At 46.0% G+C, this 26,754-nt stretch overlaps 1 protein-coding gene across 1 annotated transcript; it reads left to right on the top strand.

Moving 5' to 3' along the window:
• Positions 1-178: 178 nt before the first annotated feature.
• Positions 179-26,754, top strand: ENO4 (enolase 4). Its single transcript, XM_008684975.2, has 14 exons — positions 179-363; positions 6,042-6,170; positions 6,928-7,118; positions 9,686-9,834; positions 11,687-11,856; positions 11,951-12,082; positions 13,643-13,696; positions 14,896-14,952; positions 17,145-17,312; positions 19,869-19,994; positions 21,266-21,461; positions 23,057-23,124; positions 23,654-23,771; positions 26,011-26,754. Exons 1-14 carry the CDS (start codon positions 199-201, stop codon positions 26,163-26,165), a joined length of 1,878 nt encoding a protein of 625 aa, XP_008683197.2. The 5' UTR covers positions 179-198; the 3' UTR covers positions 26,166-26,754.

Below are 26,754 nucleotides of genomic sequence, written 5' to 3'. Positions count from 1 at the left end.
GCCCAAGCCCCCGGCCCAACCCCTCAGCGAGAGGAGAGAAGAGGGCGGAGGAGCCCTGCGCAGCTCCAGCCACGGCTAGAACCCAAGCTGGAAACCTCGCGAGATCTGGGTGTCGGGATCTCGTTGTGTTGCCTAGTGACCGGCAGGACGCTCGCAGGCCCCCAAGCTAACCCCAGCTGTAGCCTTAAATCTCCTACCATGGGAGAAGGCGGCGGCGGCCGTAGCTGTGGGACCACTAGGGAGCTGCAGAGGCTGAAGCAGCAGGCGATGGAGTACTACCGGGAGAACGACGTCCCGCGCAGGCTGGAAGAGCTGCTCAACTCCACCTTCTACCTCCAGCCTGCCGACGTCTACGGGCACCTGGTAGGGACCTGGGACAAACACCCTCTTCCCTCCAGCCCCTCTCCCCCCGCCCCACGCTGCGGCAACGCCATGCGCCTGCGCCGCAGAGTCGCGCACGCGCGCCGCCGCCGCGGGCTCGGGATCCGTGGTATTGCGGGGAGGCGACCCCGAAGGAAGAACCGGTGCGGAAATCTGCTGGAGGAATCTCGAGAGAGAAAGCGGTGGACAGGAAGCGGCTAAAGGAAAGCAGGGTCTAGGCGCGTTCGTGGCAAAGGCGACAGCTCGGGGCCGGGCAGGCTTCCTCGCTACCTCTGAGCCTGTCCGCCCGGTTGCTGGTTCTTTTTAAATACAGACCTGAATAGCCCGTAGCTCAGCTTACCAACCTGCAGCAGTGGCCTCCGTTTGACCACGGATGAGCGTCCTGGCATTGGCCTCAGCTTGGCCTCAGCCTACCCTAGGGGCCTCATGCCCATTCCGCTCTCATTGCTTCCAAGTCTCACTTTCAAGCCTATGCTCTCCTTGCAATGTGCACCCTTCTCTTCCTGGATGCCCGTCCCCACCCGGCCAGCTGCTACCCAAACTCCCAATTCACATCAGTCTTGCCCATTTCGCCTGAACTGATTGTCCCCCAGTGTTCTTAAATCATTTCCTGCACGTAATGAGACCCTCCCGAGGCTTGTGAGCTTCGTGGAGAGCAGGGGCCTTTTCCTACCACCTGCCTAGCTCCTGTGCTCAGCACGAGATCAGGAACATACCTTAGCTTTAAGCAATGAGCAGTTGAAACAAACAAGCGTGCTCTCATTTCCAGATCCGTTAAGTACTAGCCGACACCTTCCTTCTGAAAGGCGGTGTGGTTGGGACAGCAGAGTATATAAACGCAGTGAAGAAGCATGTGTGTTTACCAGGTTCAAAACCAAGCCTTGTTGCGACAGTTGATTAGGACGATGTTGCATGAGTGTTTATTTTCCTCAGTCATAGCCTAGAAGTGAAAGTTGTATGTTGGGGGCGGGGGGTAGAGAGGGATGTGCTGAGTTCCCAGTGCTATGTGATTTACGTTATTTCACTTAATCTTTAGGACCCCTGGGAGGTAAAAATTATGATTTCCGTTTTACAAATAAGGAAACTGTGGCCCAGGGAAATTAGATGATTTTCCCAAGGGACACAGTGGATAACAGTGACAGATTGAACCAGGTCTGTGTCCCTCGTACCTAGCAGATTGCGTGGGATATTGTGGCCACTCAAGCACTTATTTGTGGAAGAAATGAACGAATGTGACTCTGAATTCCATTCTCTTTCCACTGTCTCTTGCTAGAGGAATTCTTGGAAGTTAACTAGTCTAACTTCTTCGTTTCGCAAAGACACCAAGACCTTGTCTCACAGCTACCTAGTGCAAAAGTTAAGACTAGAAACTTGGACTCTGGTTCCTCAGTGTAATGTTCTTCCCAGTCTGCTAGGCAGCCAGGACTTTGGTTTGTACAGCTCTGTGGGAGCTTATACCTTGGTTAGGGACAAAAACCACTGTTACATAAAGTAACTGGAATAACAGGTAAGGTGATACAGGATTCTGTGTTAGACGGAGGGACAGATCACTGTATGCCTATCAAAGGAATTCAGGGATAAGGAAGATTGTAGGTGGTAGCATCTAAGAGTTTTGGCTTGGACTTTGAAGGATGTTCAGGAATTGGACTGGCAAAAAGACAATGTCCTTTTCATTGTCACTGGCTGAGTTTTGGCCGTGTTTTCATTTAGTTTCTCCCTCTCTCGAATCCAACCCAAATCGTGCTGCCAGGGCAGTGTTCCTAGTCCTAAATCTGACCGTCATTCTTTTGCTCAGAAACCACCTGTGGCTCCTTATTATTCCCTAAAGCGTGAAGTTCCTCACTTCCCTCCCCTTGGCTTATCGTATTTCCTCTACCCAAAGTATCTGCCCTTGAATTCTCCCCCTTGTCTGCGCAGTGAAATACTACATTTTCTCCAATGTTCAGCTCAAATGCCATTTCTTCGCTGCTTCTGTTGCATGCTAGAGGAACTGAAGTAACGAGAAAGATCCTTGGGGGCAATAGCAATACGATTTAGTCCCACATCATAGAACTTATGGTTGAAAGAGTTTGAGATTGGGAGTCAGGCAGATATGATTCGATTCTTAACCCTGCCACTTAGTAGCTGTAACGGACTCTGACATCGATGTTCCCCCAATGAACCATACCACCAGTGTGACTGGTCTTATGTAAATCTCTCCTACACTGACTTGGGACTTGACCTCATGACTTACTTTGATCAAGAGCACCTCGCCAAGCATGATGCAGACAAAGGCATGGTAAGTGCTCCCATATTGAGGTTTGTACTATTGGAATGTTCCCTCTTGGGAACCAGTCATCATGTTGCCAGGAAGTCCAATTACCCTACTGGAGAGAGAGATCAAGGTAGGGAGGCTCTGGCAGATATAACACCTCCAGGAAATCCTGTGAGAAAGACATGCCTGCGGAGACAGTAAGACATATGAGTTAAGTCATCCTGGATGCCCTGGACCCAGTCAAGTCTCCAGATCACAGAGTATGACTTGGGAGACCCCAGGCAAGACCAGGAAAAAGAATTACCCAGTGGAGCCCAGGCCAGATTGTAGAATCATGAGTGAATAAATGGCTTCAGCCACTAATTTCTGGCGTAGTCTGTTACTAAGCAGTGAATAATTAAAACATTGGTTATTTTACCCTGTACAATTTTTCCGGAACTGAGTTTGCTCGTCTGTGGAATGGAGATGATACAATTTACCTTACAGGGTTGTTTTGAGAATTTTATGACGTAATGTATACAAAGTTCCCAGGGATGTGTCTGACACATTATTTTATACAAGATTTAATTTACGGAATCTCAAATATGCCAGGCACTGTACTGTGTGATACAGTGACAAGCAAGACACTCCTTCAAGGCACACATTAAACACTTAAAAAAATGTTAGTTCCTTTCTCTTCCTAACATAATATTGTACATTGTGGATACTCGTTGCTAGTTATTTCAAATTCACTATAATACACGACATATAAGCTAAATAATATTTTTCGCTCCTGATTCCATCTAAATTCTTTGAGGCACTTACTCTGTAACATACAAACCATCATCCTTAAAATATATGGATAGCTTGGGGCGCCTCGGTGGCTCCGGGGTTGAGCCTCTGACTCTTGATTTCAGCTAGGGTCATGATCTCAGGGTGCTGGGATAGAGCCCAGTCTGGGGGCTCTGTGCTCAGCGAGATGTCTGCTTCCCCTCTCCCTCTGCCCCTCCCCCTACCCCCCCACACTCTCTCTAAAATAAATAAATAAAATCTTAAATCTATCTATCTATCTAGATATATATAGAGAGATAAGATAGATATATAGATCTAGATATATATAGATCTAGATAGATAGATAGATAGATAGATAGATAGATAGATAGATGATAGAGATGGATGGCTTGAAAATTGACTTTCGCTTCAGTTGTGCTGGGGCACTACCTGTGAGCAGATGGTAGTAGATGACCTGTTATGTAGGTTGAGGTCACTGGATTTTGAACGCAAAGATGAGAAGCCTGGTCTGCAATGAATGCAGATAAAGAGCCCAATACCATCTGGCGATGAGGTCGAGGAGGGTGTGCCTTCACCTTCCCTTCCTCCTCCTCGCCCCACTCCTGCTCCTCTGTGTAGAAACGCCATCTTGAATCTTTTTACTCAGGCTTTTTGAGTGGGCTTTCAGCTTCAGCTTCATTCTTTTCCCTCTCTTTCTTGGATTACTTCCAAATGGCTTCTGCTTTTCCACATCAATGAAACTGCTATTACCAAGGTCCGACAACCCTCTTTGAACACGTTCTGTGCGTGAACTGCTGCCAAGTGAAATACAGCCTCGCAGAAGCCTTCACCATTAAAATATCAGATGCCTTGTGGGGAGGAATAAAAACTGGCCCCCAGAAGGTTTCCAAAGTTTGCATCCCAGGCTTCTAGACACTAGCTGACTTCCGCGTCTTGGACAGCAGGATGGGTTAGGGCCTGCTACAAAGTGACATGGGGTCGCTAAGAAACGTATGTGAAAACATTCCCAAGCGTGTCATGTTCGATGCATGGTTTGCTTCCAAATAGGAGTCTCTTCGGAGAAACTAAGTAATAATTTTCAAACAGCTATGCTTCTCCATTGGGTAGCTGGAATCATTAAGTCAAAGGTCTTTGTTTCAAAGTAAATTAATACGGCTAAGACTCCAGTCCTGAGTTATTTTTGTTTGTTTGTTTGTTTCTCCCTTAAATTCGTATGTACTACAAATTTCACTCTGAGGCACCGTCACCAAAACAGAAATGGGAGACAACTTGGCAGATGGAAGATTATCTGCTTCTGGAGTAGCCGAAGATAGTGTGGGCCTCAGAGTCCTGACTTATAAAAATGGGGAGCATAACCACATTCCTCGTGCTTATTTTTCTTCCGAAAATGCTATGAATTTGAAAGTAGACTTCATGTCCTTCTCCCTTTCCCCCATCGATTGATAGCCATTAACATGGATTCTGCAGTCAGCCTGCCGAGAGGTGAATCCCGCTCAGCCAGTTATTTTGCAATCTTGGGCAAAATATTTCATCTCTCTATACTGTTTCCTCATTTGTAGAGTGGAGATTTTAAAAATGCTACTGATCCCCTAGGGTTGTTATTAGGAATAAATAATGTGGGTAATGCACTTAAAACAGTGACCAATATAATGATATATTCTTTTAAAAAAACTATACATATTTAATTTATAAAAATAAAAAATAGAAATAAAAAAATTTATTAAAAATTATTTAAAATGTATTAAAACTTTAATAAATAAAATATATAAATAAAATAAATAATACATTATAAATGATATATAATATATAAATGAAATATATTAAAAATAAATAAAAATTAAAAATTTATTAAAATTATAATAAATAAATAAATTAATTTATAAAAATAAAAAAAACGTTTTATATTTTGTTAGATACTATTCTGTAAAATGGAGAAGTTTATTTGACTTCTAAAATTATTTCGAGGGTTTGTGTCATTTAAAACTAAGTAAATCTGGGGCTCCTGGGTGGCACAGCAGTTAAGCGTCTGCCTTCGGCTCAGGGCGTGATCCTGGCGTTGCAGGATCGAGCCCCACATCAGGCTTTTCCGCTATGAGCCTGCTTATTCCTCTCCCACTCCCCCTGCTTGTGTTCCCTCTCTTGCTGGCTGTCTCTATCTCTGTCGAATAAATAAATAAAATCTTTAAAAAAATAAATAAATAAAAATAAGTAAATATATAAGAATAAAAGACTTTTGTTTTCCTTTTTTAAAACTTCGTTCAAATATTGTTTCATTTTGCTTGTAAATAAACTCATGTTTGATAATATTAAAAAGAAAGAGACGCATGTGAGTTTCTGCTGAGAATTCAAAAGACGACAGACTGTTTCATATCCTGGAGACCCCGCATCAGGTTTATCCAAATCTCAGCATGTGGGGGGGGGCAGTTCCCACAGAGTTGCTACCCTACCCCCCCACCTTCCCCCCGCCCCCTCCCCCCACACCACTCCCCCTGCCTCCTCCTCCCCCCCTACTCTCCCCCCCTCCTTGAAGAGGACGGGGTGGGGGGGTTAGTAAAAAACTAAAGTAAATGTGAATGACCTTTTAAAGATAAATTAGTCATGGTATTGTAACTTTTGTTTTCTTTGTGTGTTGAAGGCAAACTGCTTTTCTAAACTTGCAAAGCCTCCCACCATATGCAAAGTAGTGGGGAAAAATGTATTGGATGGACTGGGGCTTCCAACCCTGCAAGTGGAAATATTCTGCACCATTCAAAATTTTCCCAAGGTATGAAACAGCTTAAATGTGTTCTTCACTGTGTCCTGGCTCCATTGCATTTATTAGCATCTATTGTCTAAATTGTAGAGAGTGAATGTTTTGAAATTCAGCGTTTGGAAATACGCACGTACACACGAGTTGTAGGTGGTCATGTACATAAAGCATGAACCCTACAAGCAAGCGTTGTGGCTTTATTACGTTTAAGTGCAGTATCGGTACAGACATGACAAGCTCGCCTGAAGATGATCCAAGATAGAGAAATGGGGCAAAAATAGTTTTAAAACTCTGACCTAATTAATGTGATGAGTTCTATAAATCCATAGGTATGTTCATAGATTCATGTTTATATATAGATTTACATAGATTTGATCTATGTAAAGGAAAAATTCATTTTCATAGTTGTAATAATTCACTTTAATTGCTACATATTTGTTAGAAATAGTTTTGCTACCGTCTCTGGGAGGCAAATAATTATGATTAAATCTGTATTCTTTTAGCTATTTATTGGAGCGGTAGTGATAAAAATGAAGTAATGTAAGATTTTTATAAGTGTATTTTAACAAGGTAATAATTTTAAATGTTCCCTGAAGCTGGGTTCCATACAGTTTCAACAGTTATAAAAATATCTCAAAGAAAATTATATATTCTCATTTTCCCTTTGAAATTGGTGATAAAATATCGTGCACATTAAAAGCTGGATACATTCGGTTTCTTCCTTTCTGTAAGAAGGAGGGGAAAATGGAGAACACGTTTATATTCTTTCCAGAACATATGTTCGGTGGTGATCCCGACGCACTTTGAAGTCCAGGAGAGCGCCTCGCCCGAGCTGGCGGACGCCGAGCAAGCGGAGAGGGGCGACGCGGTCAGCACCGCCGTGCGCTGGGTCAACGACAGCATCACCGAGGAGCTGCGGGGCGTGGCGCCCTCCGACCAGGCCGCGGTGGACCGGGCGCTCAGGTAGGTCCGCCACGCGCAGATGAACTTGTCCAGCACAAACAGTACCTCTTTTCTTTTTATTTCACCTGCCAGGAAAACAGATCTGTCCTGTCCAGAAGGTACCGCCAGGACGCTGAGTAAGGAGCCTATGCGACAACAGCGAAATGCTCTCTTCTGAAAACCTTGTTTTTAAAATTTTCCTGTGCGAGGGGACCTTAGGCCTCTCCGCCTCTTTTCCGTGCGTAGGATTCGGTAAAAGCTTCAGTAGAAAGTTTCTCAGGAAAAGCATGACGTTAGGAATCCTGATGTTGCCCTTTCTGCCCCCTCAGCTCCTATGCCGCGTTTTCGGGCTTCCTACTCTTTCACGGAGTCCCAGTGGGTGATGCTTATGGTCAGTCCTCCGCCCACGCACAGGCCTTCCGTGCTAGAAAGTGACTCTCACACGTGGAAACCAAGGACGTGATTGCTGGGGCTGTGTCGGGTGTCGCGCAAGCCCGACGCCGCAGGCCTCTTGGCCAGACAAAGGTCAGCTGGGCTCTGTCTCTGAGCTCCGTCACCTGCTTCATTAGACAGAACCCCATATTTTAGTTTGCTTCAGAGTCGGGTCGTAACCTTTATCAAAACATTTCTTCATATTGTTTTTGGTTTTCTGTTTTGTTTTGTTTTTCCTTCTCATCTGCTGCGGTCATATTCCTGATTTTATTTCCCAAGGTCGTTTCTCGCAGACCTTCTGTTCTATTACATTCCTTTCCTCCTGGAATTTTTCTTCCTCAAACCTGCCGTCTGGACTGGTTTCTCTCTAGCCTACGATAGAGATGTTTAATTGTCTTCCTACTTCCTCAGTCCCTCAATCTTCCTCTTTCTTGACTTGCTGGATTCCATTCTTTCTTTTTTAAAATTTTTTTTCTTTAAATTCCATTTAGTTAACATATATGTATTATTAGTTTCAGGGATAGAATTTAGTGATTCATCAGGTGCACATAACACCCAGTGCTCATCACATCAGGTGCCCTCCTTAATGCCCATCACCCAGTTACCCCATCCCCCTACCCACCTGCCCTCCAGCAACCCTCAGTTTGTTCTCTAGAGTTAAGAGTCTCTTATGGTTTGCCTCCCTATTTTCATCTTATTTTATTTTTCCTTCCCTCCCCCTATGTTTATCTGTTTTGTTTCTAAAATTCCACGTGAGTGAAATCATATGGTGTTTGTCTTTCTCTGGCTCACTTATTTCACTTAGCATAATGCCCTCTAGTTCCATCCATGTTGTAGAAAATGGCAAGATTTCATTCTTTTTGATGGCCGAGTAATATTCCATTGTATATATATACCATATTTTCTTCATGCATTCATCTGTCGATGCACTACTGGGCTCTTTCCAGGGTACAGGTACCCTTCAAATCACTATGCTTGTATCCTTTGGGTAAATACCTGGTAGTGCAATTGCTGGGTTGTAGGGTAGCTCTATTTTTAACTTTTTGAGGAACCTCCATACTGTTTTCCAGAGTGGCTGCACCAATTTGCAATCCCACCAACAGTGTTTAAGAGGGTTCCCCTTTCTCATCCTCGCCAGCATCTCGTTTCCTGAGTTGTTCGCTTTAGGCATTCTGACCAGTGTGAGGTGGTATCTCATTGTGGTTTTGATTTGTATTTCCCTGATGCCAAGTGATGTTGAGCATCTTTTCATGTGTCTGCTGGCCATTTGTTTGTCTTCTTTGGAGAAATGTCTGTTCATGTCTTCTGCCTGTTTCTTGATTGGATTATTTGTGCTTTGGGTGTTGTTTGATAAGTTCTTTATAGATTTTGGATACTAGCCCTTTATCTGATAAGTCATTTGCAAATATCTTCTTCCTTTCTGTAGGTTGCCTTTTAGTTTTGTTGACTGTTTCCTTTGCTGTGCAAAAGCTTTTTATCTTGATGAAGTCCCAGTAGTTCATTTTTGCCTTTGTTTCCCCTGCCTTTGGGGACGTGTCTAGCAAGGCGTTGCTGTGGCCAAGGTCAGAGAGGTTGCTGCCTGTGTTCTCCTCTAGGATTTGGATGGATTCCTGGACTCCTGTCTCACATGTACGTCTTTCATCCAGTTTGAGTTTATTTTTGTGTGTACCTTTTGGGACTTCTCAAAGTTGTTGTTTTTTGTTTTTTTTAACTATTCATTTTAAGGCTTCCTCCCCACCAAAAAAAAAAAAATAATAAAATTAATTCCTGCCCATTATACTATATATTTCACTGTCTGTTCTTGACCCATTTTTCTTTTGATGGTCATTTATTCAAAAAGAAAATCCAGCAGCCCTTAATCAAATTGTATATTCAAATTTTATTTTAAATATATAAACAAATAGGCTCAAATAATTAAAATAAAAACCAAGCACCTAAAATCTTTACACATGTATTTCCAGGCCAAAATTAATTTCAGCTCTTGAACACGGTTTTGTAACAGCATCATTATTTTGGGGCCTTAGAATGTGAAGCTGATTTGTTTTTAAGTAGCTAAAAAAGCAGAATTGTTGAAACATCTTGAAGGAGGTCAGCACTGAAACTGACCAAAATTATGAGTGATAGTCACTGTAAAGCCATATCTTCTTGCCGTGAAGGACATTCTTTGAAAATAAAGTACAAGAAGACAAAGAGAGGAGAGAACTGGAAAAGAGCCTGCAAGACCCGGCAGTGACCATCCCTTCACCTCTCCCACCACCACCACCTCCTCCTCCACCCCCAGCCAAAAAAAAAGGACAAAAGCAAGGTCAGTGGCCCGTCCTGCAGAACCTTTGATAACTAGCGTGTGAGGAAGAAAGGCTGAAGTTCAGACTTTCTTTCCAGTTAGTCTTTTTGCCGCAGACCTAGGTTAGGCTCCCTCCAGGTACCATCCACCCTCCTGGCTACTTCCTTGCTTGACGCTGCCATGTTGGGCAGGCAGGGGTTTTCCCCATCTCACCCTCCCTGCTGTTTGTGAGGAAAAACTATTTCTTACCCAGAGGTGAACACTTACCAAGCAACGTGCACTGAACAGTGGCAATGCTGGGGACAGGGAAAAGGAAAGTGGCATGGGGGACCTTAACTGCCCCCCAACATATCCATTAGCTCCTCAAAAGCCACTGCATATTTTAAAGATTAGCGATATCCTTTGATATGAATAACCGGCATTTTCTCAGTCCTGTTAATAACATATTAATAAAAGTTTTCTTGGGGTGCCTGGGTGGCTCAGTCAGTTAAGCATCTATCTTCAGCTCAGGTCATGATCTCAGGGTCCTGGGATCAAGCCCCACATCCAGCTCCTGCTTCTCCCTCTGCCCCTCCCCCCTGCTCATGCACTCTCTCTCTGTCTCTCACTCACTTCCTCTCTCTCAAATAAATAAAATCTTTAAAAAAAAAAAAGTTTTCTTTGGAAAACTTTGCTATTTTAAAGCAAATAATCAGTTATCATAGCCCGTTGTTCCATGCTTTCCAACATACTGTGAACTTCAGCTCCTCCAGTACGTTAATTCTGCAGTTGCTGCTGCTAGTATTGTAAATACAGTTTTATGTCTTTCCAGCATGCCCCTGAGGGCATGAATCATGTCTCATTCAATTTAGTACCACCAGTGCCTAGCATGATGCCAAGCACAAAGGAAACACCCAACAAATGTGGGTTCCCTTGAAAAAGAAAGGACCAGAACCAGGAGGGGATCAAAGAGACCATGGAGACATGGTTTCTTATTTCCTAGATTCAGAGGCTGAGGCCCAGAGAGCGAAGGAGAGTCTCCTGAGGCAAAAGAGTCATGTAAGATGGTGGGATGGCCACTGCTGAATTATCAGTGGAGATCCACAGAGGGCGCTCATTTGGTGGTCGTTGTTGACTGACAGAACTTGGAGCATATGAGAAGGGACGAAGTAGGAGGGGATAGTAATTTGCTAAACCTTTACTATGTGTTATGGGGTTACGAGCCTTCTTCCACGCATCTTACCTACCTGACCCGGGCCAGCAGCTGGGGGCAGGGCAGGAAGGGCACTAGCCATTTACAGTGGGCGGTGTGGCACCTGAGTGGGCTGGTGGCTGGGAACCAATGACAGTGAAAGAAGGGTGAGGCTGAGGGTGGACGGCTGGATCTGGAAGCCATTTCTAATACAACGAGGCATCTGTTTGGGGCTGGCCAGCAAGGTAACTAGTTAGATACACACACACGAAAAGACGTGTTCAACAGACGGCTGGATACGCAGGAGCTATGGTGGGTGTAGAATTCAAAGACTGTCCAGATCTTTATTCGCTTTCTGTTGGATATTGGGCAAGTCTTTTGACCTCTCTAAGCCCTAGTTTACTTCTATGTGAATGTGGGATAACGGTAACCGCCCTATACAATTGTCTAAGGAGTTAATATTGAATGTCTGGAAATTTCTTAGAGTGGCCAAATCCATGGCTACGGATGATTCGAACATTCGGGAGTCATAAGTGAAGTCACACAGAAACTTCTTGGGGGTTGAGGTGGAGAGCATATTCTCCCCAGCCTCAGTTTCCCCCCTTTCTTTACGCTGGGACTTCACATCTGTAAGCAAAAATATAGTTTTATCAGAGTTAAACGTTCTCGAAAGAAATCTCTTATCCCTGTTTTTCCCTCCAGGGAGGAATGATACTTTTACAGAGAAAGCCATTGTGCCTCCAGAGCCTGTTGAACCTGTGCTGAACGGCAGCATGGCCATAGGGGCCGTGTCCCTCGCTGTGGCCAAAAGCAGCGCCGTCCTGGGCAGTAGCCCCCTCTACTTAAACATTTCGTTACTGAAGCACCGTCAGGTCAGAATCCGTTGTGTGCCATGACGAGGATCCGTGAGTGTCTCAATCCCAATGAACCGTGTCTCTTGTTTCTCCCTGCTTTTCCCTCCTCCAGGAACAGCCCACAAAGCTAACCATACCTTTGCCAATGGTGTCTCTGATCAGCTGTGGGAAGTCATCGCCTGGGAAGCTGAATTTAATGAAAGAAGTGATGTGTATACCCCACCCTGGATTAACAGCTAAACAGGTACCTTCTATTATCACACACTACTTTTCCTTTTCTTTTTGGGGGGTAAGACTTTATTTATTTAGAGAGAGAGTATGAGCAAGGGGAGGGGGAGAGGGAGAGACTCTCAAGCAGACTCCCTGGCTGAGTGTGGAGCCTGATGCGGGGCTCGACCCCAGAACCCTGAGGTCATGACCTGACCCACAACCAAGAGTCGGACACTCAACTGACTGAGCCACCCAGGTGCCCCTCACACTCTTTTTTCTAAAAAAAAAAAAACAAACATACTCCATCATTCACGAGTCTTAATGTAGGTCCCCAAGGCTTATGACACCAAGGGAGGGAGAATTAAATATAAAATGAAAAAAAAATATTTTAGGAAATCAGAGAAGTGGGAAAAAAGCAAGACCTCAAGCACAAGGGTACATTTAAGCCACCTTCGATCTCTGGTTCCCTTCAGCACTGACTCATGCCAGTGACTCACCAAGGAGCCCTGGGCGAGCAACTTGGCAGCCTTGATAGTGCTGGAAGGTTGTTACCTGGGGGAATCGCGGCATCTTTACTTACTGGCCGAGGCACTGTGGCGGCAGCAAGAGGAAGCTGAATCTTTCCTAGCGGCCAATTCTGTTCAGTAAGGGCTCTAGGGCCCACCAGACTGCCTGACACGAAAGAGAGGTTCAGTGCATGTTTCTAGAAGGAAGGACTCCTAAGGTGCATCTTTATACTTAATGGTGTGCTGGTGTCTATATTGTTCTTCACTGGCCTGAATGAGCCCATATGGCTCTTTAAATCTTCATGAAATATTCTACCAATTAGGCATTAGGAAGAACTTACGCTCATGTTCTGTAGCAGATGTTTTCAGAAAAAAGTACAGGAAGTTCCATGCCCCGTCGTAATACATTGAGTGATGTTTGTTATCTAAGCTGGTGAAAATTGTTATAAATCTCAAGGTAATTTCTTCATCATAAAGCATTCTTTTCTAAAGAGAATAGCCATTCCCTCACGATGTACCGATCGTGGAACACTAGGAATTCATAGCTGGCTCACCATCCGTCAGATCAGGTTCAGACCCTCGCACCAGGATCTTTCCTGCAGGTAGGACCTGTCGTGCTATTTGGAGACCAGAATAGTTGGCATGCCATCCTTTGTCTTTGCATGAAGATCCCACAATCATTATTAACAGACTTCTCTCTTTTCTAAGTGGCAGCGGCTTTATACCAATTCAGATACTATTGTGCAGAATCCCTTGGTGACCTATGGCATGTCTTGCAAAAGGGTTGGTCAAGAGACTATGAAAGAGAATGAATCTGCCTTGATTCAACCAACGGAGCCAGTCAGTTCTGAACGGTGAAGAAAGGATACTGAGAAGAGCCTCATTCATATCCAACCAAATAAAAATTGAGGGCTGAGGACTAACATTTAATCCTCTGACTTTGTAGACCACATCTAGTCTACTAACCAGGATACCTAATCGGGGACCCAACAAATATTCAGTTAGAAATAGCCAATGTGAGCTGCAAGTTTTTATATTTAAAGTTTCTAGACTACAGTTGTGGAAGATCACGGTTATTATACTTACAGGGCGTGGAGATGCTTCTGGAAATTCAGAAACATATTAACAAAACAATTGAAACGGTATGTAAAGAGAATCTGTGGTATCTAAGTGCTGATACCGATATCTGCCAGTATACAAATTATACTTCATTATGAAATTGACTCGCTATTGTTATTGATATGTAAAATGTGTTCATTTAGCTTAGGTGTTTCATACGAGCCAAGCACACACATTCCCTCATTGGCCATGGATCCAGTTTCTAATGGCACTTAATCTTATCAGCTGGCTCTATGCTGAGATCATCCCTTAGGATTTGCAAAGAAAGGATGTGGCCCCTAGGATGTGCGAGGCAGTTTAGCGTAATAGTTAAGGTACAGACTCTGGTGTCTGCTTAGAATCCCGACGTTGGCAAACAGGAGCCTTCGGCCAGGCAGCCCTCAAGGGGGGAGCCACAGAGGCAGGACGATGACAGGCAGCTGGCTGTATGCAGGAGTCCCTGGTTGTGTCTGTGTTTGTCTCGTTCACCACTGTGCGTCTCCTGCCTCACACATCGATTTGCTTCCCGAGCGTGGTATTCTTACCAGGGGAGAGAAAGTTCAGCTGACTACAGTGCAAAGAAGCAGAATAACCGTATTTGCATGTACTCGAGTGTGAGCCCTGCTGATTCTTGACAAACATGCCCCAGTTTACAGAGCCAGGAAATGCTGGGTATTAAAATGCTTCCTTTAAAGGCTGAATCCTTGCTGTCAACATCCCACATTGTGGCCATTAAAAATGACCAATCATTTTTGGAAAGTATCTCTGCTTTTCATCTCAAAAGATATTACACATACCAGATTCATCAGATTGAATGACCTTCGGCTGTTTCCAAAAGTCAAATCCATCCTGCAGAGAAAGTGGTTGTACCTTAACAGCGTTCGGAACAATATTCAAAACAATGTGAAAGCAGACGGCACAGTGGGCAAGGACGGCCGTCGTAGGCGTGAACGATACTTTGTTTACAGGAGTAGAAATGCATTTATATGAACGAGACAGAATAGAAGGTTGAACTAAAGGGAACACGTACCTGAGTTTGAGAAACAGCTCAGAGTTCTTCAAGATCCGGAGGGGCTGGTTTGATCCCCACGTGTGTGTGGCCCGGGGGAGGGGGGAGCGGGAATCACAGTGTGACTGGTCAGGCCCCAGAGCAGTGGACAGGCCCCAGGACCTGAAGCTGTCCTCGCTGCCACAGGCATGTCTGAAAATGGCAAGTGATTCCTCTCTCTCTTCTGTCCCTCAGCCCCCTCCTCCAAAAACAGAGACCAAAAAAGGGCATAATGGAAGCAAAAGAGGTCAGGTAAGTTTATGTATTTCTTGGCGACACTTCAATATGACACAGTTCACTGATACACACCCTGCCTGTTCCAACCCCAGTCACAGTGCTCCGGGCCCAGGGCTAACGCACACGGCAGCTACACAGCGATACTCCTGCGGGAGCGCTGAGCCCGACCACCCCGGAGCTGGAACGTCATTCTGCCCCACCTCTCTGGCCACAGGCTGCCGGGCCAGCGGTTGTCTCTCCAGCGGACATCTCGGCGTGAAGAAGCATCTATGAATCCAATATAGCCGATTATAGTTGAAACTTGATAGGTGAAGTGTTGGGGAAGGTGAATCTCGGATAACCAGCTGAAAGGCATATAGAATGTTATCGATTTTAATTCTACCCCTACCAAGTAAGAGAGAAACAAAAGGCCCCAAATGATGGCCATTTCTTTCTCCGGGTCCTGGAAAGGCACCAACGCATGGTTTCAGATGAGGTCAGATTTTGTCGGTAGCCTCTTTTTTTTTTTTTTTTTAAGATTTTATTTTATTTATTTGACAGAGACAGCCAGTGAGAGAGGGAACACAAGCAGGGGGAGTGGGAGAGGAAGAAGCAGGCTCCTAGTGGAGGAGCCTGATGTGGGGCTCGATCCCAGAACGCTGGGATCACCCTGCGCTGAAGGCAGACGCTTAACGACTGCACCACCCAGGCGCCCCTGTCGGTAGCCTCAAACACGTCTTGTCCAAATTGGCCGGGGCGGCTGCAAAAAGCCCCAGGCAGCCATCTCCACCTGATCAGGCAACGGCTTTGGTGCCCGTGGGTGTTCTGGCCGATCCCCTCTTAGATGCCTGAACTTTCAATAATACAGTTGGAGGACCCAGGAAGATTCCTGGAGACGATGCACGTGGTGATGGGGCTAGTCAAGATGAAAAGTTAAATTCCTCCTCCGCACTGGGAGAGAGAAGAGAAGTGTGTGAGAAAATACCCCAGAAAGTTAAGTGCCTGACCGTCGTATCTGTTGGGACGAGCACACCACTCTAACGTTAGACCCCGCAAGAGAGCCAGGGCATGATGACCAAGAAACCAAGGGTCAGCGCGGTCCGCCTCATTCCAGAAGGTTGTCCTGTGTGTTCTGAGAAACTGAGACCGAGATCGGCCCCTTCCCGGGATCAGCTTTCCCACTTTTTTTTTTCCTGTTAGAAACAGGTTAAATGGTAGATTCTACAGAGGCAGCCTTACCAGTTACTTACCCCTCTGTAAAATGGGATAATAGTAGTACCTGCTTCAGCGGGCTGATGTAAGGAGGAAATGTATTTATGGAAACATTTAGAACAGTAGCTGGCATTTAATAAGCTCTAAATAAGCGATGCTTTTCTAGTCTAGAAACCTCTAACAAAACGCCTCAGTTGATACCCAGCAATTTCCCCACCTGTTCCTTTGTCAAAAAAAGGTTCCTGTCCCTGACATTAAGAATGTCAGACGGTTCGTATAATTAACTAGTACGATCAGCAGAGAAATGGAATATTTCTACTAGGTTCGTGTTTGCCCTCGAGTTTGGCGTGCACGCAAGCGCACACCCTTCAGAATCACCGATACCGCTTCAAATGTGCTATAATTCATAGTGGCAACTTGTGAGGAGGGCACGTCAGGGCTGACCTCACGTCAGAAACACATGGCTGCCTTTCCCGGGGCTGCTTGGGGTCCCAAACCTTCTTCCGCTGAAATCCATCCACAGTGCTGCATTGTTTTAGCAGAAATCTATCCTTTTTCAAATAAAACCTTTCCTGAAGAAGGGTTCCATGTTCACACTTATATTCTTCAAAAGGAAAATGGTACACGGGAAAGAGCAGGTTTGGAAGTGGACGGAGGAGGACAGAGGTGGGGACAGGCCAGACAGCCGTTTACAAGGACAGCCTGGAGATTCGCCTGTGTACAATGGGAGAGCTGATCACGGGGTTATACAGGCACACCAAAGAGAGAAAAGTGTGTTCCCAGGTCAAGCCTGAAACCTTGGGTGTAAGAAAATTACTGCAGACACTTCGGTCAATCCTATGCCCAAAGGTCATGCAGAAATGGGTGACACCGGGGCATAAGGTTAATGCGGACTTCGAGGACCACGGGTTTGGAGAGCTGTGTCTGGTTATCCGTGGTGCCTCGGTTATAACCGGGAAGCTCCAAGAACCTTACTGCTCTGTATTTATATGCGTCATTTGCTTTCGGTCTTACAGCAGCCCGTCACTGGCAAGATGTCCCATCTCGGCTGTCTGACCGTTAATTACGACGCCATAGAGCAGCCGCTGCTCCTCATACAAGGCATCTGTGCGAACCTGGGTCTGGACGTGGGGACCAACCTGCATCTAGCCATCAACTGTGCTGCACATGAGCTCATGGACTACGTAAGTTTCTGCTCCGGACACTTGCTTTTTTGTTGGGTCCCATTATTTTTAAATGAGAAATCGAAAGAAGCACGTATCTGAATACTTTTCAAACAGATCCTATTGCTTTTGTTAATATCGTGTGCAAGTTCCAAATATAAATGGAGAAAGCCACGTTAGCTAATGACCAGAGAATAACATAACCATATAATTTTTAAAAATTAATGGAAAAATGTCAAAATAATTACATATAGGAATTCTGTACAAAGATTACTAAAATGGGTTGCTTACATCGCAATTACGAGAGCTATTTAAAAATAACAAACTGGTATGTTCTGTGGAGTTCACTCATTTGGTAGGTAGATGCCGGATTCGTCAAGCATGGAAAATGGATCTGTTGTAATTATAACTTGGTAAGCCCTTCTGGCCAAGTAAGTGGTTCTGAGTTTCTTCTGTGACTCCCTTTTTTTTTTTTTTAAGATTTTATTTATTTGACAGAGAGAGACAGCCAGCGAGAGAGGGAACACAAGCAGGGGGAGTGGGAGAGGAAGAAGCAGGCTCCCAGTGGACGAGCCTGATGTGGGGCTCGATCCCAGAACACCGGGATCACGCCCTGAGCCGAAGGCAGACGCTTAACCTCTGTGCCACCCAGGCGCCCCAGACTGTGACTCACTTTTTAAATATAAAAATATTTCCAAGTTGTCCACATTTATGGAGAATATATTTTTATCCAATGAGGCCCATCCACAGGGTTATCCTCAGTTAGGAGGACAGAGCTTTAGGGATGAAACTTCACCGGGAGACCACACCACGTGGGGGCAATTATTTAAAAAAGAATGGAAAACGGGTTCCTTTGTTAAAGCTGCCGTCCTCAGTCCTCAGGGTAGCAGAGCAGCAGTTAACCTTTCAACTTGGGAAGCTGACATGTTAGGAAAACTGATACAATTTATCTGTCTTCTACACATAACTTCCCTTTTCCCAATACACAAGCCCGGAGTCCGTGTTGTATACAGTGCCCAGTGTGCTGACGTACGTTTGTGGTGACTTGGTAATTAATGTCAAATTCAGGGGACGCGGCCCAAGAGAATTCCGCTTTAATTTGCAATTCTTTTAACTCCAAAGGAAAACTTGAACAGCATCTAAGAACCCTAAGTTTCAGCTGACTTCTAAGTCCTTTTAACTTTCCTTAAAGATACTCAGCGCACGAAGGCATGTTTAATGTAATTTCCCATTCTCCACATAATGATTGGTTCCTAGACATACTATTACGAAAAATAATTGCATGTTTTCATCAGCAATGTATACCGAGAACTATGAATATACGGACTGCTGGTGCTAGCTGGAATGGGGGTTTTTGCTTATATTCAGTGAAATGTATTAGCTTGATATCAGCTAATTCTTACAATGTTAATTCAAAGTCATTAGCATTTCTTTACTGACAAGATAGGACTTTTAAGGTTTTGCAGTAAAGAAACTAAAAGTTCTGGCTGCTTTTTAATCTGAAAAAAAGTATAAAATCCTTTCATAGTTATGGACTTTGGAACGTGCTCAACTCCAGTGGAATCCAGTCCATGGGCGGCCACAGCAGGAGGGCGTTAGCGAACCAGTCGTCCTGTTCCCTCCTGCCTCCTTCCCGGTACCTGAATAGCCCAGGGGCCGTCCCAGAACACAGACTTGGAAATCCGTGCTAGGTTTTGCAGAGAGACGACTCTAGATCCTTTCGCCCTGTTTACTCCCATTCTTGATGACTCGGGGGCTTTCCAGACTTCAGATGAACGGCATTGAACTAGATAGAACTCCTCCAGGACCATATGGTCGCTAGTAGAGCTCGCTGCCCGAGAAGGAGATGCCTTCACAGAGTCACCGGACATTTCACAGTGGCTGTTGTCCAAAGCCTCGCCCTGCTTTCAAATTTTAGGACATTCATGGCACGGCAGAGCCGCTGTTTGTTTGCTGTGAGTGGAAAGACGGGGGTTCTGCTGAGTGCGAGGCTGTGCACTGCTGTCCTGTTTTATAAACTCACAGCCTTGCTCGTGGGCCCACGCAGCTGGGTAGCTAGCAGCGCGTCACCAGCCTCAGTAAAAAGTGATTCCCGGGGCGCCTGGGTGGCTCAGTCGTCAGGCGTCTGCCTTCGGCTCAGGGTGTGATCCCAGGGCCCTGGGATCGAGCCCCACATCGGGCTCCTCCGCTGGGAGCCTGCTTCTTCCTCTCCCACTCCCCCTGCCTGTGTTGCCTCTCTTGCTGGCTGTCTCTGTCAAATAAATAAATAAAATCTTAAAAACAAAAAAAAGTGATTCCCCTCCTACTGGGTACCTGGTCTTTGGTGCCAGAGGCTTCATCTGAAGGCCATGGGGAGAGCTCCATGGGGCATGAAGAGGAATGGTGACTTGATTTCCCCAGGCTAATATGTCACAGATATTTAAACTAAAGTACGCAGATTTCTCACGGCGATATGGCCCGAAAAGAACGTTTACGATCTTTCATAGGCAGTGAATAAACGCGAATGGGAATCCCACCTTTCGCCTTTGAGGAATTCCTCATTTATCTCTATTGTGTTACTGTCCTTGCACTTGCCAGAGTAGAGGGAAGTATGAGGTGATGCTGGGAACACACAGAAACGCAGCCGAGCTGGTCGACCTGTACGTGGATCTGGTCAACAGGTTCCCTTCGATTATCGCCTTGATCGACCCTTTCAGGAAGGAGGTAACGGGATCCACCTTGCATTTTATAACAACACAGCGAAATCTCGTGCCTCCGGCCTGGTGGCTCAAATGCTGCGCTTTGGCTGGGCCGGGCTGCTGTGCGTCCGTGCGGGTGAGAGGAGGCGCGCACGGAGCCAACGCGGAGCCCGAGCACAACGGCCTGGGAGCGGGCCTGGGTGCGGAACGGACCAGCTTTTCCCGAGCACTGGGGGGAGGGGGTACCCGTGTTTCCACAAGCGACCCAGTCACGGCCCGCGAGCCCCCGTCCCATAGCCGAGCTAAGGGCTCCCAGACCCAGGACCCCGGCTGGGCCCATGTGCGTGACCTGCAGCCACTTGCCGCACACGCAGGAAAGTCACAAAGGCTTCAGATTGCGAGGTTTCTCCCCCTACTCAAGCTGTGGCATCCCAGGAGGGTTCGTGTCCCGCAGGAAGCCACCGCCCTCCCTCACGCTCTGAAACTCCAAAACTTAAATTCTTGATGGTATGAATTGGGGAAAACCGTTAGATACACTGAACAGCTGTATCAGGCACGGATTTCAATGTGGGGCACGAGAAGAGGCCTGCCTCGCGCTCGGGGTCCCAGGGCCTCGCTCAGCCACCAGTCCTGTCACCGCCTGTGCCACAGCCCAGTGCTCGCGGAGCCATGACCGAGCGCTTCATCCCGTGGCCACGGCTTCCCGGGCTTGTCCTGGGGCTCTGGCCTCGGCTGGTTTTTCTGTGACAAGATGGCTCGGGTTTGGGCTGTTCTGGTGGGACAGGTCGGAATCTGGGACCGTGGCTCGGGAGACTTTGTGGATCATCAGTTAAAAATAGTTAGTATTTCATTTCATGTGATGGTCTCACCAGTAAAAGCAAGGGTGTGGAGAAGGAGAGCCTAGAGCCCTCGCAGGCTCCGTTCCTTCTGCTGTCTGTTCGTCAGAAATCACAGTGGAATCTTCCGGCCGGCCGGTCGTTAGCAGCGTTATACAATACAGTCGGTAGGGACGGCTTGGATTCAAAGGACTCCAGAATCAATGTGGAGCATTTAATGTGCTAAACATTTTATCCACCAGATCTTTAAGCTCAAATTCAATCACTTGAAGTTTCTGTTCCACGAAGCTGGTAAATTTGTGTGGCTGTGGTTCAGGCATCATTCAGCCGCAGAAACAACAGAAAACTGTTTTGTGGGTCTCAGAAAGGTGTTTAACTCAGCTTAGGGGCTGTAGGATTCCTGTTGTTTTGTGATCATGCTTAATACATTATAACGACCGATTCTTAAATATTCACCCAGGACTCCGAACAGTGGGACAGCATCTGTAAGGCTCTTGGTTCCAGGTGTCACATCATTGCAGGAGCTGCGTCCAAAAGCATTTCCAAACTTCTAGAGGGTGGCGACATCAGCACCCCCAAATCCAGCGGGCTGATCATCAAACACACCAACCAAACTACGATGTCTGACCTGGTGGAAATAACCAATCTTCTCGACAGTGAGTCACAGTATAGGTCTGCAAGACTCGCAAGGAACTTAACTTGGTTACACAAGGGGCCAAAAAGATGCAGTTTGTCAGTTAATAAAAAGCAGGGTGTGAGTCTTGGAAGGAAAACAAATTTCCAACCGTCTGTGAGAGCTCTGGTGCTGGGAGACGGTTTGCAGCTAGCTTACCGATCGACTTCCCAGTGCTCCCCCAACAGTCCCAGTCCAAGACGCCCCCCCTTAGGGAGGGGTGCCACCCAGGTGTGGCTGAGGACAGTGCCCTATCAGCTTCACACCACCGGACAGTGATCCCACTCGCCCCCACTGATGTTTTAAAAATTCCTCACAAGTTTCAAACTCTTCACGACCGTGAGGTCCGTGAACACGCTTTGCCCTGTACCATTTACTTGGCTAACTAGTCCTGATCCTTCACATCTTTCCTTAAAGGAAACCTTTTCAAGTATATGCGACTTTCCCGGCTTCCTCCACCCCCGCTGCTTGCTCTCAACTTCCCTCATAGTTTTCTATACTTTCTCTTTGTAGTATTGGCCACAATTACGTGTACGATTATTTAATGTCCAGTACCCCCCCCCCCACGAGACTTTAAAGTCCCATGAGTTCACAGGAGTCTTGTTCAGTGCCTGAAACATGAGCGGGTCCCAGGAACTAGGCAGAACGCTTGTCTAAGATCTGGAGCAAGACTCAGAGCCAGACGGGCAGCCAGCGGCCTGGGTTCGTGCCGGAGAATGGCATGGAGTTCCCATAGTCCCTTGTCCTGTAGATGGCTCAGGCTAGGGCCCAGGCAGGGCTGCCCGGTAGGTGGCAGATGGGAGGCCCCAGTCATGGCCTTTCCTCCAGGGCCCAGCAGCCATGCTGTCATTCGCTTTGCTACTATAGCTCCTGCCTCGAAGACACCAAACACCGTCTCAGGAGGAAGCCCCCTGGCTTGCAGTGTTCATCGCCCTGGCAGATTTCAAGGGGTTCTGAGATCCTCAAACTTAGATTAAGTACCATCAACACTGCTCTTCTAATAAGTTAACATTCAGACAGATTCCTTTGAATAAAATTCTACACGATGAATTGCGAAATCCAATAAGGCCTATCAGCTCCCTAGACGATGCCCTTGCACTTACTGTAGATTTTGTCTCAAAGAGGCACGCTTTTCCACACTGAACATGGACAAAGCGGAATCGTGTCTTACAGCTGTGGTCTTGGAAAACAAGTCAATCTAATTCGAGAATTTTTTCCCCTTTAGTGGTCACAAAGGTCTAGCTTACAATTTATGGCATCTTAAATTTGATGAAAGGTGGCATTCATGTAATATTCAGCACCCAAGCTGCTGGAAAAAGAGAAACAGATAAAACCGGGGTAATGGAAATACAAATGTTTAGGTCAGAATTCTCTGGCGGTCAGATCGTTGACTGTTCACAGGGAAGTTTTAAATCTCGGCAAATTTTAAATTTTCATTCGAGGCTCATACATACCACACACATATATACACATACATACGTATGTCTGTCTGTGTGTGTGTGTGTGTGTGCGTGTGCGCGCCCTTATGCTCATTGTTTCTATGCCATCTAAACCTGAAAAAAATTCCTCTGCTCACAGGTAAGAAGCACATCACCGTCTTCGGAAGTACAGAAGGCGAGTCGTCTGATGACAGCCTGGTCGATTTGGTAAGTACTAAAAGCCGGTCAATTGCACAATTGCCAAAACACTGCTTTTATCACGAATTGGTATTTCAGAGAAATGCAATCTTTGGCGGAGAAAGTCATGTAACCTTTTATGAAATAGACTTGCTTCCTCCCAGACAGCTACCTTTTGCAAAGAGCTAATCTTTGAACTTTTAAAAAGAAGAAAAATTGAAGTCCTGGGAAAATGATGAGCACGCTTAAATGGCTGGGGTGTGCACCTGCAATCTTACCGCCTAAAATGAAGCGAGAAAGGCCAGAATGTTCTTAGATAAAATCAGCACGCTCACATGACTAGTAAAGCATCTGGCGTGCAGTCACGCTGTTTACCTTTTGCCGCTCTGTTTGTAAAGCAGGCCACTTACCGACGTAAACATAAAATACAAAGTTACGAGAGAAAAACCCACACAGCACAGCGTCAGGGCCCTTTCTCCCTAAAGAATTGTTTGTATTTTAGCAAAACGTGACTTCTCGTTTAAAATCAATTTCATCCCCCCACCCCCACCCCCCAAAGGCCGTCGGACTCGGCGTCCGGTTTATCAAGCTGGGAGGTCTGTCTCGCGGCGAGCGGGTGGCTAAGTACAACCGCCTTCTTACGATAGAGGAAGAACTTGTCCGGAACGGAACACTGGGTACGTGCTGCCTTCTGCTCTGTTTTCACTTAGCCATGAATAAGAGAACAAAGATTGCAAGGAGGGGAGCAGGAGGCCCTCGGCAGGAGGGCAGGGGACTCCAAAGACTGTAAGCGCGTGCTGACAAAACTAGGGTGCCATTGGCCACAATGCGCATTGTGTTCTTAATGGATCATCTGTTTACCTGGATGTTTCAAACTCTCGCCCTTCTTCTCGATGAATAAGCTGCGTGGTGCTTTTCAATAGGATTAATTGATTGGCATCTCCAAGCCTACCTTTTTGTGATGGTCCAAATCCTAGCTAAGGTCTCTCTGCACAGCCCCTGAAAAGTTAAAGGCAGATGTTTTCCTGACGATTCTCGGAAACAACTCCTTTTACTCAAGACAAGTAGGCAGCACGTTAAGTTGCATGTCATATGTTGGAAAGGCTGTGCCCTCGAGAGAAACGAGCCAGTCGTTTAGGAAGTCAAACCTCTGCAGATTTGCGTGCATAGAAGGCACCGCGTACTGGCTAACTGGAGAGAAACACCCCGAAGACGCATTTTTACCTTCATGTTACTGTGATGGCCAAAAGCAGGTGCAGAGCCCACAGAGATATTTAAAGAGACCAAGTTATTGTCTTTGTAATTCTGAAAATATTTTGCATTTTAGGATAGAATAAATGAATCACTGTGCTGGGGGGAAAAAGTATGTATTTATTTAAGTAGTATTGATAAAATATGAAATTTTCTTGGATGCTATACATGGAATCTATTAAATGATACATGTATTAGGGCCTGTACTGTAGAGTAGACCAGTTACTGTATATGACAGCAAGGACGCGGTCCTATGCTGGGCCTCAGTACAAGCATTGAAAAAATAAAGGAGCCAACAGAAATTGTAATTAGGAATTTGTCATGCTTAACATATGTAATGACCTTGAAACACACACTAAGCTTCATAGAAAATAAAAATACAATGGGGAGACTGTTTCTAAGTAAAGGCAATCAGAAGTTAGTATGTGACACAGGGCTTGTTCTTTCAAATAGGTAAAATCATATTATTCCTACATATGACCTAGTTATTTATTTATTTAATGTCATCCTGACTTGTGGAAGCCTTAAGTTCCTAAATGGCCCATCACATTTCCAGTCAGACTTCACCACAAGAGAAACAGCTGCTTCCGGGCATCAGAAAGGATAGTGAGCAGAGGCCCAGTCCCTCCCTCAGGGCCAGGGCCAAGCCCTGGGCGTTCTAGACCAGATTAACAGATTACAGGCATGCCTCATGTTATTGCACTTTGCTTTACGCACTTCTCAGAGACTGCATTTTTTACAGACAGGTCTGTGGCAACCCTGCATCGAGCAAGTCACGGGGCGCCATTTTCCCAACAGCATTTGCTCACTCCACGTCTCTTCTTGTTTTAGTCATTCTTGCAAAATTGCAAACTTTTTCATTTGTTATGATGATCGGTGATCAGTGATTGATTTGCTGAGAGCTCAGATGATGGTTAGCATTTTTGAGCAGTAAAGTATTTTTATTTAAGGTAGGCACATTGGTTTTTTAGATTTAACACTATTTATTGCACACTTCACAGACTACTGCATAGTGTGAACATTACCTTTATATGCATTGGGAAACCAAAAAACCCACATGACTTGCTTTATTGCGGTGGTCCACAGCCTCTGAGGTGTGCCTGTAATGAGAATTTCTCTGTCATTGGTCTGTGGTCAATACACCTTATTGACAGTGCTCGATAAATGGGAAGGGGACCAAGAACCAGAAAGACAGATCTCCCGACTGAGCGAAGGAGGAAATCCTGTAAAAGCTCAGCTATTAGCTGAGCACCGTCAGCGCCACTGCCCACGTGGACCCGACTGGAACAAAGTGAGCGGTCGTCCGCGCGGGACCGCTTAGCTGGCGATGGTTTGTACTCACGTGGAGGACTGGCCTCTCCTCTAGTTCATTCTCTTCCTCTGTTCCTCTTCCGCTAAGCCTCTGCCCAATGGCCACTGCACACCAAATGTTCCAGAAGGACACCGTGCACACTGAGCAAAACAAGTGTATTGCACAGTTAACGTCTGTCTGAGCAAAGTCAGGCCCAGTTCTGAATGGTTCCAGGACCTTTTCTAATGGCGAGGGGACCGAGGGGACCCCTCTGGGCAGTTCTGAAGATGGGTCTCCTTTACCTCATGGAACAAAGAACATCAAACTGGGCACCACTGGATGCGACACTAAACTTTATTGTTGTTATTGAATAGGTTTCAACGAAGAACACACATTTTTCCCCTTGAACGACGAAGCTGAAGAGGGGACCAAGGCACCCGAGACTGCGGCCACCATGGCTGGTGAGCTACCCGAGCTCCCGGAGCCCATCTTCCCCACAGAAGGGATGGGGGCATTGGCCAAGGCATGAGCGTCTTCCGGATGGGGCTGTGGACACCCTGGCTTTCGGCTGCGCCGCTAGCATGAGACCTGCAGAGCCCAAGTGTGTCTTCACGTTGGCTTTGCTCTCAAACATCCCTACCCAGCGAGCCCTTTTTATTCTTGTGATTTCACTGTTTGGTGACACCGATGCGTAGTCTTTCTGCCCGAAATCACACCTGTAAGCTGTGTCTTCCAGACACCCCGTTTCCATGGGGATTTCATTTGTGTACCAGCTCTCCTGTCCACGCGGGGGGCCACGACCTAGTAAAAGAGTCCAGTCCCTGTGCTGCTGAGCACACACTCGGTACAGCTGATGTGTCAGCGTCATAAAGCACAGGCTCATTTTTGTCGCCAGCCTCGTGCAGGAAGAAGTATGAAAGCTTCACCGTTTCCGTAATAGCCAAACAGCTTCTTACTTCCTTACCCTTAATGCCTCTTCCCGGATTCCCTCCTCTTCCTAAATGTTCATCTTTATTATATTACTTATATGCTTGCGGACCTCCTAAGATCCTTTTTGGGAAAAAGAATCCGTATACATGACTAAACCCATCAGTAAATAAATACATATTATTAAGGTA

This window comes from Ursus maritimus, unplaced genomic scaffold (assembly GCF_017311325.1).
Source record: "Ursus maritimus isolate PB19 unplaced genomic scaffold, ASM1731132v1 scaffold_7, whole genome shotgun sequence".
In the NCBI taxonomy this organism is placed as follows: domain Eukaryota; kingdom Metazoa; phylum Chordata; class Mammalia; order Carnivora; family Ursidae; genus Ursus; species Ursus maritimus.
Note: the sequence above shows the minus strand (reverse complement) of the source record. Positions and strands in the feature narration are given on the sequence as shown.

Bases quoted from the DNA above. Each gene is read 5' to 3' on its own strand.
- ENO4 (XM_008684975.2), top strand. From the start codon at position 199: ATGGGAGAAGGCGGCGGCGGCCGTAGCTGTGGGACCACTAGGGAGCTG. The intron at 7,119-9,685 runs GTAGGTCCGCCA...CTTGCCGTGAAG, and splicing joins GCGGTGGACCGGGCGCTCAG to GACATTCTTTGAAAATAAAG. The intron at 12,083-13,642 runs GTACCTTCTATT...TTATACTTACAG, and splicing joins CTGGATTAACAGCTAAACAG to GGCGTGGAGATGCTTCTGGA.